The 12,591-nt window shown below is 44.7% G+C and overlaps 1 protein-coding gene across 2 annotated transcripts; it reads right to left on the bottom strand.

The window, feature by feature from the left end:
* Positions 1–412: 412 nt before the first annotated feature.
* ZC4H2 (zinc finger C4H2-type containing) lies at positions 413–11,803 on the bottom strand. 2 transcript variants are annotated; one of them, XM_051968342.1, is made up of 5 exons: positions 11,617–11,803; positions 6,113–6,284; positions 4,179–4,351; positions 3,555–3,717; positions 2,057–2,257 (listed from the first exon to the last, which is right to left on the bottom strand). In XM_051968342.1, the coding sequence occupies exons 1-5, from the start codon at positions 11,667–11,669 to the stop codon at positions 2,144–2,146; spliced, it is 675 nt and encodes a 224-aa protein (XP_051824302.1). In that variant the 5' UTR covers positions 11,670–11,803; the 3' UTR covers positions 2,057–2,143. The 2 variants fall into 2 exon arrangements, with proteins under 2 accessions (XP_051824303.1, XP_051824302.1); XM_051968343.1 differs by lacking the exon at positions 3,555–3,717 and having other exon boundaries at positions 413–2,257.
* Between the last annotated feature and the right edge of the window lie 788 nt (positions 11,804–12,591).

Genomic DNA, 12,591 nt, shown 5'->3' with positions numbered 1-12,591 from the left:
CAGAACTGCCACAACTGCCCATTTGGGTATCTGACCACGGTACCAGGAAAGAATTGGCTCCCTCATTCTGGATGTTAAGCTTCTTTTCATTCTAACTTGAGATTTTTTGTTTTTGGGGGGGCCCTAAATCACTACTGACTCAGAATGAACCTCGTGGGCCACTCAAGTACCCAGAGAATCTTTCTATCAACTCATCTGTCCAACATCTTCCCTCATCTTTTACTTACACAATTGATTTTCTGGATCTTGGTTTAGGAGCTTTTATCCCGTTTAAATTCCATCTCATTAAGTTGGGTCTCTCTGATTTTCAAGATCCTTTTGGATCTTCTACTATTCAGTGTTTTAACTTGCTAGTGTCTTCAAATCCCAGCCAGCCTTCTCAAAACACAAACCTGGTAAGAAGAAGGAAGGATTACAGGAACCTGGAATGATGTTTATTTAATAAGATTTGTATAGACAAGAGATATAATACACATAAGTCCAAGAGGCAGAGGTTATGAACATATAGCTCCTGGGGGCAACTCACTAAAACTACTGGTAAACAAGGAAGGGGAAAAATGGTCCCTGCCAGGAACACGGCCAAGGTCTATCCCCTTAACACCAAAAAAGTGACCTGAATGGCAGTGAGGAACATGAAACTTTCTCTTCTACTTAAAGGAGGAGATGGTAAGTCAGGAGAGAGGTGTGCTCAGAAGCTGTGACCATGGTCCCCAGGGTGGGGAGCCTTGAGGACAGGGGTGCTTCATGTGGCTAATGGGATGGGATTTCCTTAAGGGAAGAAGACCATCCCAGAGGGTCCCTGCCCACTTCCATCTATCCTACTGACCCAAGCGTATGGGGTGGGAAGAGAGGGAGGGGTTGGGGGCCTACCAGAGAGGTTGACTGACTCACAATGATAACAACACATCCACAGCACAGCTCCAAAATGAAGATGAGGGTCGGGACCGTGGAAATATGAAACAGAATCTTATCCAGACTGAACTATCCAAGAGCTCCCGTGTCCTAGCCCCCCCGAAAAGCACTATTGATCAAATAGAGAGAAATTAGTTCTTCAAAGCTAACAGGCTGACAAATGTTAGTATCCCTTCCCAGGGAGTCCAGAACTGCAAATAGCCACTCAGCCAGGAGAAAAAGTGGTCAAGTAGGTACTTGGGAAAATGGGGTTTTGCATTCATTTCATTGCAAGGGATAAAGGGGCTAGGCAATCGGATAGGACTTTATGGTCCCAGTAGGGGGAAAGGGAAAGGAAGAATGGGCCAGCCACATTCTTCTGTGTCAGCATCTAGGCCCCTGGGAAATAGAGAAACAAGAGGCCACCCAACTGGACTGCTTCTGAAAGTGAAATAGGTGGGTTATGCAAGCTGTTTCCACAGCCTTAAAGAGAGTAGCACCTTTAAGACTGGACCCCAAGGAAGACTAGAAGTCATGGTGTGGGAGCAGAGTTAGAATGAAAAGAAGGCAGCTGTTCTGAGTGGTTAGGAAACCAAATGGTTGCACATGTCTGGCAACGGTCTGCTACACACAAATGCTACCTACCAAGCCTGAGAAGGGATGTCCTTGAGAAAGGGAGGGAGACAGGGAATATATTGTTAGCTTTCCAAATTCTAAAGGGACAAATGGCAATAATGACCTTCAAAGGTCCCTCTGCTGTAGCCATTGTTGATGAGTGACGTTCCCCTTCCCCCACCTCAATCTGGAACGGTGGTCTTCCTTGATTCCACGATCTCTTGAGCGCCAGCCCCATTTGTGACATGGGGTCCAATGGGTAACCGGCAACTTACCCCACCATCATCCACCATTGGCAGGGATGTTAGCCCATCAGGCCCCTGGACGACTTCTGCCGCCACCTGATATCCTGAAGTGCGGAGGGGGAAGGGAGGGGTAGCAATCAGGGATTGAGGAGCTATCAGACACACAGGCCTTAGTACCTGAAACCTATGTCTTCCTAACCCCAAATCCCAAGTGATGGAAGGAATAAGAACATGAAAAAAGAGTTGTGCTTCCATCCCACTAAATACAAGATGAGGAAGGGCAGAGGGAAGAAGGGAAAGAGGGGAGGAACGCTCACGCCTGGACATCAATCACTCTGGCCAAGGGGAAGGGGCTCTCTGAGCAGGGGAGCTCCGTGAGCCTAGTCTTCTTTTCATTCATCCTGTTTCCTCTTTGGCTTCTTGGGGTTCCGGGAACGGCTCTTGGCTTTGCACAGGGGGCAGATGGGGGCATTCCGGTGGATTTGCTGGTGACATGACAGGCAGGCCTGGGAGAACAAACCCAACAGAGGAAGTGAGTGGTCTTGTTTCACTTCAAGGGGAGCTAGAGTCAAAGCTCAGAGGCCTTCTGTCTCCCTTCTGCCTGACCAAATGCATAGGACTTGGGGGTCCCAAAGGGGAAAGGATGAATCAGCCCTAATCTGCTGGCCAGCCTCAAGATCAAAATTTGGAGAGGAGATGCCAATGGTCTCGGAAAAAAAATGGATGGATCAACTAAGTTGCTTTCTGGGCATAAAGGCAGCAAGGCACTGAAGGCTAGAACCTAGAAATATCGGCACTATTCTACAAGGAAGCCATAGAAAATCACACAGAGACAACTGTACTTTGATTTGGAATTGCCTTAGGTGAGGGAGAGCTATATTGTGAGGGGAAGGATGTATTGGGTGGAGAAGGGGTGTATTATGGGGGAGGGGTATATTGTAAGGAGAGGGGTGCATTGTTGGGGGAGGGAAATATCATAGGGAGGTGACTGTGGTCGTGGCAGCAATATGGGGGGTGAGTTTGATAAAAGCTGGGCTTAGCACAGGGCTACTTGGGTAGACGTCGATCAACTGACTTTGCTTGTAACCCAGTCCCAGGAACTGCTTGGGTTTCCTGGGAGACACATCACTAGGGGGTGAGACCTGGCCAGCCTATCTAAGGATAAAGGCTCATTTTTAGAGCAAGTCCAACCCGAAGCAGAGTTGGCAGGAGGGACTGGTGCCATGTTTCTCTTTGTAGCCTCAGTGTCTAGTATAACATCTGGCACACAGTAGCTGCTTAATAGATGTTTGCCAAATTGAACTGAATTGAAGGCGCCCTAACAGGCTGGCTTTGCCATGAACTCCCTGTATCCTGGGCAGGCCACTTAATCTCTCTAGGTAAACCAAAAAAGTGCCCTGGAAAGCTTCCACTCAGACTTCTTAGAGTTCCATCTAACCGCCCAGTCAGGGGTCCTCTCTGGGGATATAGAATACAGGGTTCAGAGGGTATAGGCCAGGGGCCTGTGGAGGCTCAGGATGATGTGAGAGTGAGGAGGGCAGGGCCCTCATGCTTTCCCAGATGACATCCAGCTCTAATCATCTACGTGTCTGTGAACCTAAGGCCTTAGTGTCCTCATCTAAAATCTGAGCATCGACATCCCAATTTCCCTCCCAACCTTGATATTCCCAACTCTAAGATTCCCTATTCTAGGGTGCTGCTAAACTCTCACACTGTTTTATAGGCCCTCCTATGAAATCCATACCTGAATCCATGCCCTGAGGCCATCTGGACTTTCCCAAGCCCACCCCTCACTGATCTCACCTTCATGGGTGGGGGCTGTTGTCTGAATGTGGCCGTCTGCCGAGTGTCTTGTTTCCTAGCCACTTGTAGCTGTTGGGCCGCGGCAGCAGCAGCAGCAAGGGACTCAGGGATGGGTGGCTCCTGAGGCTCCGTCTGCCACTCGGCCTTCTGCTTCTCGAAGTAACTTGGAAGGGGTGGGATGGGGGGAGGGGAGAAGTTGGCTGGGCTATTCCATGGTCAGGAAGAACCACTTTGATTTGTACCTTCTGCCCGAGGGCACAACTTGAAACTCAGAAGCTAGGGCCAGGCTGGACCCATTTTCCAGGGTCAAGAGGAACCACCTTAATCTTTATTCTAACTATTAGGCTATTGGGCAACAACCTGGACTTAGGTCATTGCTGATTCCCCAGTCTTGACCCCAAGAAAGGGTCAGACGATGGTGGCCCCCCCCACCGATGCCCCAGGAATGCCCACTCTGGAAGGGAACCGGGTATGATTGGTCTTCCTGATGAAGCCGTAGCTGAGATCTCAGAAAGATGAGACCCTAGTCCCCCAAGAAGCTCAGCCTTCTGAATCCCACCTCCCAAGTTCTCTGTCAGGGGGCTCAGCTACGGGGCAGGAAAAACCTAGGCTAGGGGGACTTACTCCAGGGACAGCTTCTCCTCCTCTTCACATAGGTCCGGAAGCCTCTGTAGGCCCAAGGTCATGCGGAGAGCATCCACATGCTCCTTCAGGGGCTTATATTCATCATGCAGCCGCCGTGTAGATTCCAATAACTTATTGAGGTCATTCTCTGACTGTTTGATGGTGTTCTCCATCTGGCCCAGGAGGATAGGGACAGGGGGAAAGAAATTAGCTGACCGTAAGACCATTAGCTTCCATTCCCAGCATCCCTCTAGATAACTGCGGCCAGGCCTCCCTCAAGCTGTCTGGTTTTTCACCTGTCAAACTAAATGCCGAGACAATATCCAGGGCCGCAGCTCAAAACAGAACTTAATCACAAAACAAGAGATGGTTGCTTGGCAAACCAAGCTAAGCCATGAGGAAAGGATGGGTTTCAAAAGCAGGAGATAGGCAAGGGCAGTGATATGTAGGTACACGAACAACATGAAGACACAAGGGGCAAAATGTGAATACGATCAATGCTGAAAAGCAATTCCTTAATTTCATAGACTCAAATGCTTTTTGGGATCTTTGAGGTTTTCTAGACAATTTTCCAATGAGGAAACCAAGTCCCAGAGGGAGAAAGTCATGTGCTCAAGGTTATCTAGATAATAAGTAGCAAAGCCAAGATTTGAACCTAAGTTCTTCGACTCTAATTTTATCCTAAGATTGAATTCGCTGGAGACTCAGATTGAGCTTGTGGGAAAAAAGATCCTCAGAAATCCCTCATAACAAGAAAATTAAAATGAAAAGAACTATGAGGTTTCAAGCCATACCTAGTAAATTGGCAAACATGACAAAAGACAGAAAGAGTTGATATTGGAGAGGTCAAAGGAAGATGGGCACACGAATGCACTGTTGGTGATACTGTCAGATGATTCAAATATTCTGAAAAGGAACTTGGAATTATGCAAATAAGATGGTGTCAACGTCTACGCTCTTTGACCCAAAGAGTCTATTGCTAGGCATATACCTTAAGGAGACTAATGAAAAAATGAAATTATTTATAGCAGCACTCTTTGTCGTAGCAAAGAGCTGGAGATAAAGCGGGCATCCCAGGTGGAGAATAGCTAAGCAAATGGCAAATTAATGTATGGAATACAACTCTATTGTAAGAGATGATGGATATGAAGAATGCAGAGAAGCATGGGAAGGCTTACATGAACTGATGCAGTGAGATTAGCGAACCAAAAATTAATCATCGGGATTGCAACCATGTAAATGGAAACAGCGAATAAAAGAACAAATCAAATGTAACAAAATTCTAACGGCCAAGAAGCTCAGCCCTGGAGAAGAGTTGAGAAAAAGCACCTCTCTCTCTTTTTTGCAGAGTTGAGAGGTTATGGGTAATAAATAATGCATAGACCATCAGGTACAATGGATGGGCTGGTTGGTTTGGTTGAAATGCTTTTTTTTCCCCTCTTCTTACTTTTTTATTCTTTGTAAGAAGGGTTGAATCTCTGACTAGGGCAAAGATATATTTGAAAATGAAGGTGATGTAAACATAAAGGGTATCGCTAAGTTGAACTACATCATTAGCATTCTTAAAATCCCTGAAGCACTTTCTAGTCCAAAGCTTTTTGAACTGTGTGGTCACAATCCTATGGGGAATCTCATAGCTGAATGTGAGGGGTCACAAAATTGTGATCTATTATCAGCAAATGTTTTATTTGGGTACCGATTTGATATATTCATACACCTGGGTTTATGTCAAAATTTCTCGGGGTGGGGGGAAGGGGTCACAAGTGGAAAAAGTTTAAGAAGTCCTATTCTAGTCAAGTCACCCCAGCCAAGCAAATCCCCTGTGCACAGGGAGCGAGGGAACCAAATACTGAGATCCAGTAATTCCAAGGAGAGCCCAGGTTCATTCTAGAGCCCACTGCTAGTCTGTCCTATGATCTCCGCCTACCACGTACCACATTAATATCAGCGTGGATCAGACGCAGTTCCTCCACATGGGCCATTTTTTCCTGTAGCAAGAGATCCATCTCTTGCTTATACTCCTTCAGATGCCGTTCCTCTGACTCTAGAGCTTCAAACTCTGCCTTTAGTCGTGCCTTAATCTTCTCCATCTGCATGGTCTTGTTCCTGCAGTATCAGAATATGGCAACAAGCTAAAAGCACAATGTTGGACCAAGAATCATAGACTAGGAAGAGCCCTCCAGGGGTGTTCAGAGGCGGGAACTATAGTGGGGAGAAAGAAAGTTTAGATACCTGGCTGCTCAGCACAGTACTTTGTTGTTCAGTCATGCCTGTTTTTCCAAGACCACATTTGAGGTTCTCTTGGTAAAGATACTAGAGTCATTTGCAACTTCCTTCTCCAGCTCATTTTACAGCTGAGGAAACTGAGGCAAACAAGATGAAGCGAATGGCCCAGGGCCACACAGTTAGTAAGTGTCTGAGGCCAGATTTGAACTTAGGAAGAAGAGTCTTCTTGCTGCCAGGCCTAATGCTCTATCTACTACGCCATTCAGCTGCCCAGAGTTGCCAAGTTGTAGGTGCTTAATAAATGCTCATTGCCTTCCTCTTTCCCCATGTTTCTGTGACTTTATGGCCAAATTATTTCCCTGTGCATAAATAATAACTCACATTTCTACAATATTCAAAGATTACAAAGAATTTGTCTTATAAAACTTAGAGAAGTATTATTTTATGGATAAGGAAACCGAGGCACAAAATCTTACTTCCCTCCTCTGAACAACAGGGTAGGATTACATATAGAAACGCAGAATTAGAATATCTAGTCCAACCAGAGCCTAAGCCAGAATACCAGGTCCAATATCCCCAATAAATCATCACCCAGTCTCCATTTGACCAGCTCTGACTCTCTCCCTACTGAGATAAGCCATTATGGCTGTACTCCTTAAGACCTTTTTCCTTACAGGACTCTGACTTCTCCCCCTTGTTCCTAGTTCTGATACCTCCAGCCTTTCTCTGGTTCTCTGATCTCATCTCCCACTTACTCCTGTTGGCAGAATTAGCCAAAAGAAGTATCTATCCACAGAGGGTGTCATTTTTTATGATTTAGCTTGTTTCATTTATTTTAATGAATTATTAATTAGGCAGATTATACTTTATGTTGTAAAGTGTCTTCTTTATTTTTATAGCTTTTTATTGACAAAACATCTGCATGGGTAATTTTTCAACATTGACCCTTGCAAATACTTCTGTTCCAACTTTTCCCCTTCTTCCCCCCATCCCCTCCCCTAGATGGCAGGCAGTCCCATACATGTTAAACATGTTAAAGTATATATTAAATACAATATTATACATACATACATACATACAATACATATTTATGCAGTTATCTTGTTGCACAAGAAAACTTGAATTTAGAAAGAAGGTAAAAGTAACCTAGGAAGAAAAACAAAAATGCAAGCAAGCAACAACAGAAAGTGCAAATGCTATGTTGTGGTTCACATTCATTTCCTAGTGTTCTTTCGCTGGGTGTACTTGGTTCTCTTCATCACTGATCAATTGGAACTGATTTGGATCCTCTCATTGTCAAAGATAGCCACGTCCATCAGAATTGATTCTCATATATGTTGTTGAAGTGTATAATGATCTCCTCTGGTTCTGCTCATTTCACTTTGCATCAGTTCATGTAAGTTTCTCCAAGACTCTCTGTATTCATCCTGTTGGTCATTTCTTACAGAACAATAATATTCCCTAACATTCATATACCACAATTTACTCAGTCATTCTCTAATTGATGAGCATCTTTTCTATTTCCTGTTTCGAGCCACTATGAAAAGGGCTGCCACAAACATTTTGGCACATACAGGTCTCTTTCCCTTCTTTAATATCTCTTTGGGATATAAGCCCAGTAGTAACACTTCTGGATTAAAGGGTATGCACAGTTTGATAACTTTTTGAGTATAGTTCCAAATTGTTCTCCAGAATGGTTGGATCCATTCACAATTCCACCAACAATGCATCAGTGTCCCAGTTTTCCCACATCCAGAGGGTGTCATTTTTGTTATCCCTAGCATATATAATATATATATTACATATAATATATATTACATATATAATAAACATGAACTCTGTAATGACTATACTATATATTAGAATTTCCCTTCCTCAAAGGGGAGCAGGGCAACCAGCCAATAACGAGAGGATCAGGAAAAAATGTTTGTAGTAGCCCTTTTGTGGTGGCAAGGAACTAGAAACTGAGTGGATGCCCATCAGGTGGGGAATGGCTGAATAAGTTATGGTATATGAGTGTTACAGAATATTATTGCTCTATAAGAAATGATCAGCAGGATAATTTCAGAAAAGCCTAGAAAGACTTACATGAAGTGATGCTTAGTGAAGTGAATAGAATCAAGAGAATATTGTACACAGCAACAAAATTATGTGATGCTCAATCCTGATAGGTTTGGCTCTTTTCAACAACGAAGTGATTCAGGCCTATATCAATAGACTTGTGATAGAGAGAGCCATCTGCATCCAGAGAGAGGACTATGGGAACTGGATGTGGTTCACAACATGGTATTTCATTTTTTTGTTGTTGTTATCTGATTGCTTTTTTTATTTCTCTTTTTTTCCTTTTTGACCTGATTTTTTTTTTGTGCAGCATGATAAATGTGGAAATATATTTAGAAGAATTGTACATGTTTAAGCTATAATGGATTACTTGTTGAATGGGGGTTGAAGGGAGGGAGAAAAATTTGGAACACAAGGTTTTGCAAGGGTGAATGTTGAAAACTATCTTTGCATGTATTTTGAAAAGAAAAAGCTAGTATCCAAATAAAAAAGGGGGGAGCAGGACAACCAACCAATCAGAAGGACTTTTGAAGCTCAGAGCTGCTTGACACTTTGAGAGTGAATTCTATCCGAATTTGGAGATGCTTGCAGCTGCCAGAACTCAGCCGTGACAGCTCAAAAAAGCTTTGGATAGCACTTGCAGACTCTGGACTTTCCAAACATCCTGCTACCTGGCCTATTTTATCTACAGACATTGCTCCCTAACCCCATCTCCCTGCTTGAAAGTTTCTAGAAAACCATACCTCATCCTTTTCCACTCTCCAGCTAACTCTCTTCCTCTCTGTTTCCTTGCAAGCTCTTCTCAGATAATAAATGCTTTTGAAATCTGTGATCAGATTCTCTCATTTAGGATCCTCTCTTTTGGACCCTTTCACAATACATACATATATGCGTGTGTACTTAAATTCTACGTATTTATGCTGTTGGGTTGGATTTTTCTTAATATTTTATCCCCAGCCCATTAAAAGGTTTCAAATCTATGATTTCATAGAGAACATCTTGGTGAGAAATTTCCCACCACAATTAGAGTTGGGCACAGAGAGGCCACGTGAGTTCCCCAGAGTCATGCAGACATTATACATGAAAGATGAGTCTGGAATGCAGGTCTTCCTCTTCTCCAATTGCAATGTTTCAGAGCCTCTTTATCAACTTATTTCTTTTTAAAAATGTATTTATTAAATGGTCAAAGGATATGAACAATTTTCAGATGATGACATTGAAACTATTTCCACTCCTATGAAAGAAGGTTCCAAATCACTATTGATCAGAGAAATGCAAATTAAGACAACTCTGAGATACCACTACACACCTGTCAGATTGGCTAAGATGACAGGAAAAAATAATGATGAATGTTGGAGGGGATGCGGGAAAACTGGGACACTGATGCATTGTTGGTGGGGTTGTGAACGGATCCAACCATTCTGGAGAGCAATCTGGAATTACGCCCAAAAAGTTATCAGACTGTGCATACCCTTTGATCCAGCAGTGTTTCTATTGGGCTTATACCCCAAAGAGATACTAAAGAAGGGAAAGGGACCTGTATGTGCCAAAATGTTGGTGGCAGCCCTGTTTGTAGTGGCTAGAAATTGGAAACTGAGTGGATGCCCATCAACTGGAGAATGGCTGGGTAAATTGTGATATATGAATGTTATAGAATATTATTGTTCGGTAAGAAATGACCAGCAGGATGAATACAGAGAGGACTGGCGAGACTTACATGAACTGATGCTGAGTGAAATGAGCAGAACCAGGAGATCATTATATACCTCAACAATGATACTGTATGAGGATGTATTCTGATGGAAGTGGATTTCTTTGACAAAGAGACCTGAGTTTCAATTAACGATGGACAGAAGCAGCTACACCCAAAGGAAGAACACTGGGAAATGAATGTAAACCGTTTGCATGTTTGTTTTTTTCTTCCCGGGTTATTTCTCCCTTCTGAATCCAATTCTCCCTGTGCAACAAGAGAACTGTTCGGTTCTGCACACATATATTGTATCTAGGATATACTGCAACATATCTAACATATATAGGACTGCTTGCCATCTGGGGGAGGGGGTGGAGGGAGGGAGGGGAAAAATCGGAACAGAAGTGAATGCAAGGGATAATGTTGTAAAAAAAAAAAACTACCCTGGCATGGGTTCTGTCACTAAAAAGTTATAATTATTTTTTAAAAAAAAGAAAGAAAAATGTATTTATTAGTTTTAAAATTTACTTTTATAATATTTTGATTTCCATTTGTCGTCCCCCCCCCCCCAGACAGCAATCAATCTATCAACTTCTTTAGGTTTTCAGTGAATCCCTTAAAAGCTGCAGCTGAAAATCATGTCCTTTGGTTCTAACCCAGATCCTTAGAGTTAGAAGACCTCCTAGATGCTCCTTGGTCCAACGCCTACCTGAACAAGAATGCCCCCCACAACATCCCCCGCAAAGTAATTGTGCAGCCTTTGCGATGGGGCACCCATTCCCATGACCTCTTGTTTACTCTTCGAGACAGCTCTAATTGCTAAGAGGTTTTCCCTGGTATCAGATCTAAATTGGCTTCCATCCACTGTCTCAGGTTTGTCCCTCTGAGATCAATTTCTTTCAGAAGCGGAGTTTGAGAGAGTGAAAGGTACAAGAGGCTTTTGAGATCACGTCCACTCCTAGCATCTTAAATAGGAAGGAAATGCAGCTCAAAGGAGGGAAATGACTTGGCCAAGATCACTTGGGGACGGGGTGAGGGGTGGGGGGCGGGGAGGGCCGCTGTTAATAGCAAAGGAAAATTTGAATTTAGATCTCTGGAATCCATTCATTCCACCTTGACAACGGGACCAATCCGCTAGCATTTCAGGGATTTAGATGCTCTCCGAAAGCCAGCAGTGCAGGAGTCGGGGCAGTACGATTCCTTTCTCCCGGGACCAGCGGGGTGGCAAGAGGTTTAAGTGTCCCGGGCAAGGGAGCATCTTTAAGAAAGCAGCCCTGCTCCGCCAGATGCTCCGGAGTACAGCTGGATCTATGTGGGCAAGCCCAGCCATCACTGGGCATTCTCCCTTCCCACCCCTCAAGCTCACATCTTCTTTCTCTCGGGGGCAGGGGCGAGGGCGGGAGGGGGCAGTTGCAGCCAGGGCTACTGGGCAGAGGGTCCCCCGATGCCCCTGTTGCTCACCTGATCTCTTTAATGCTCTCCAGCTTGCACATGATTTCCTGCTCATCAGCCATGCTTTTCAGGCCCGATTTCACAGTCCCGAGAAGGTCTCCCGAAGAGGCGGCCAAAAGCTACAATAGACACAATGTAGCCCCCTCCTCCGGGCAGGGGGCTTGGAGACTGTGATGGCAACCGCGGGGCTGCTTGGGACTTGTAGTCCCTCACTTAAAACCGACCGTGCCCTTGCCTGCCCATGAACTACAACTCCCAGAAGAGAGTGCGTGCTCTTCCCGTTCCTCTTCCTGCCACAGCACTTGAAATCAATTTGTCACAGTTAATTATGTCAAAGCTTGTGAGGAGTCCAAGGGAATGGGGATTTTCATTCGTTGCTTGTGCAGAAAAAGGAAAGCACCCTTTCCCCATCACTGCCACCCAACCTCTGCTCGGTAGGCTAGGGGAGCAGGAGAGAGAGGGATCGAGTCACCAGCTCCCAGCCCGACCACCCTGTAGTTGCATTGAGAGGTGAAGGGGCTGTAGTGCTCCCTAGCAGACACATAGTGCTTATTATCCCTGAGGGAGGCTTCAACTGGGCAGCCAGAGTCCAGGGATGGGCTACCCGGGAGCCTGTCTAAGAGACCTTGAAGTCAAAAAGGAGGGCACCTTTTTTTTCTGACTTTGTCAGGACAGTATCCAAGTTTGATCCCCAAGGGGACAGGTGCACTGACCCTGGAACCGAATCACTGGAAGTCACAGAAACAGGGGGCCTTAGAATAGGTCATGTGACAATTGAGAGAGACCTGAAAACACACTGTCAAAGCTGGGAGGGGTCTTAGAAGAGGGAATGGCAGAGCTGGGAGGCACCTTCACACATGGAATGTTATAGGAGGACACTTTAGAACACAATGTCAGAACTAAGAAGGATTTGGAGCACAGAAAATCAGAGCTGGGAGGGATATTAAAGCAGGGAATGTCACAGCTGGGAGGAACCTTAGAACA

The sequence above is a fragment of the Antechinus flavipes genome, chromosome X (assembly GCF_016432865.1).
Source record: "Antechinus flavipes isolate AdamAnt ecotype Samford, QLD, Australia chromosome X, AdamAnt_v2, whole genome shotgun sequence".
Taxonomy (NCBI): domain Eukaryota; kingdom Metazoa; phylum Chordata; class Mammalia; order Dasyuromorphia; family Dasyuridae; genus Antechinus; species Antechinus flavipes.
Note: the sequence above shows the minus strand (reverse complement) of the source record. Positions and strands in the feature narration are given on the sequence as shown.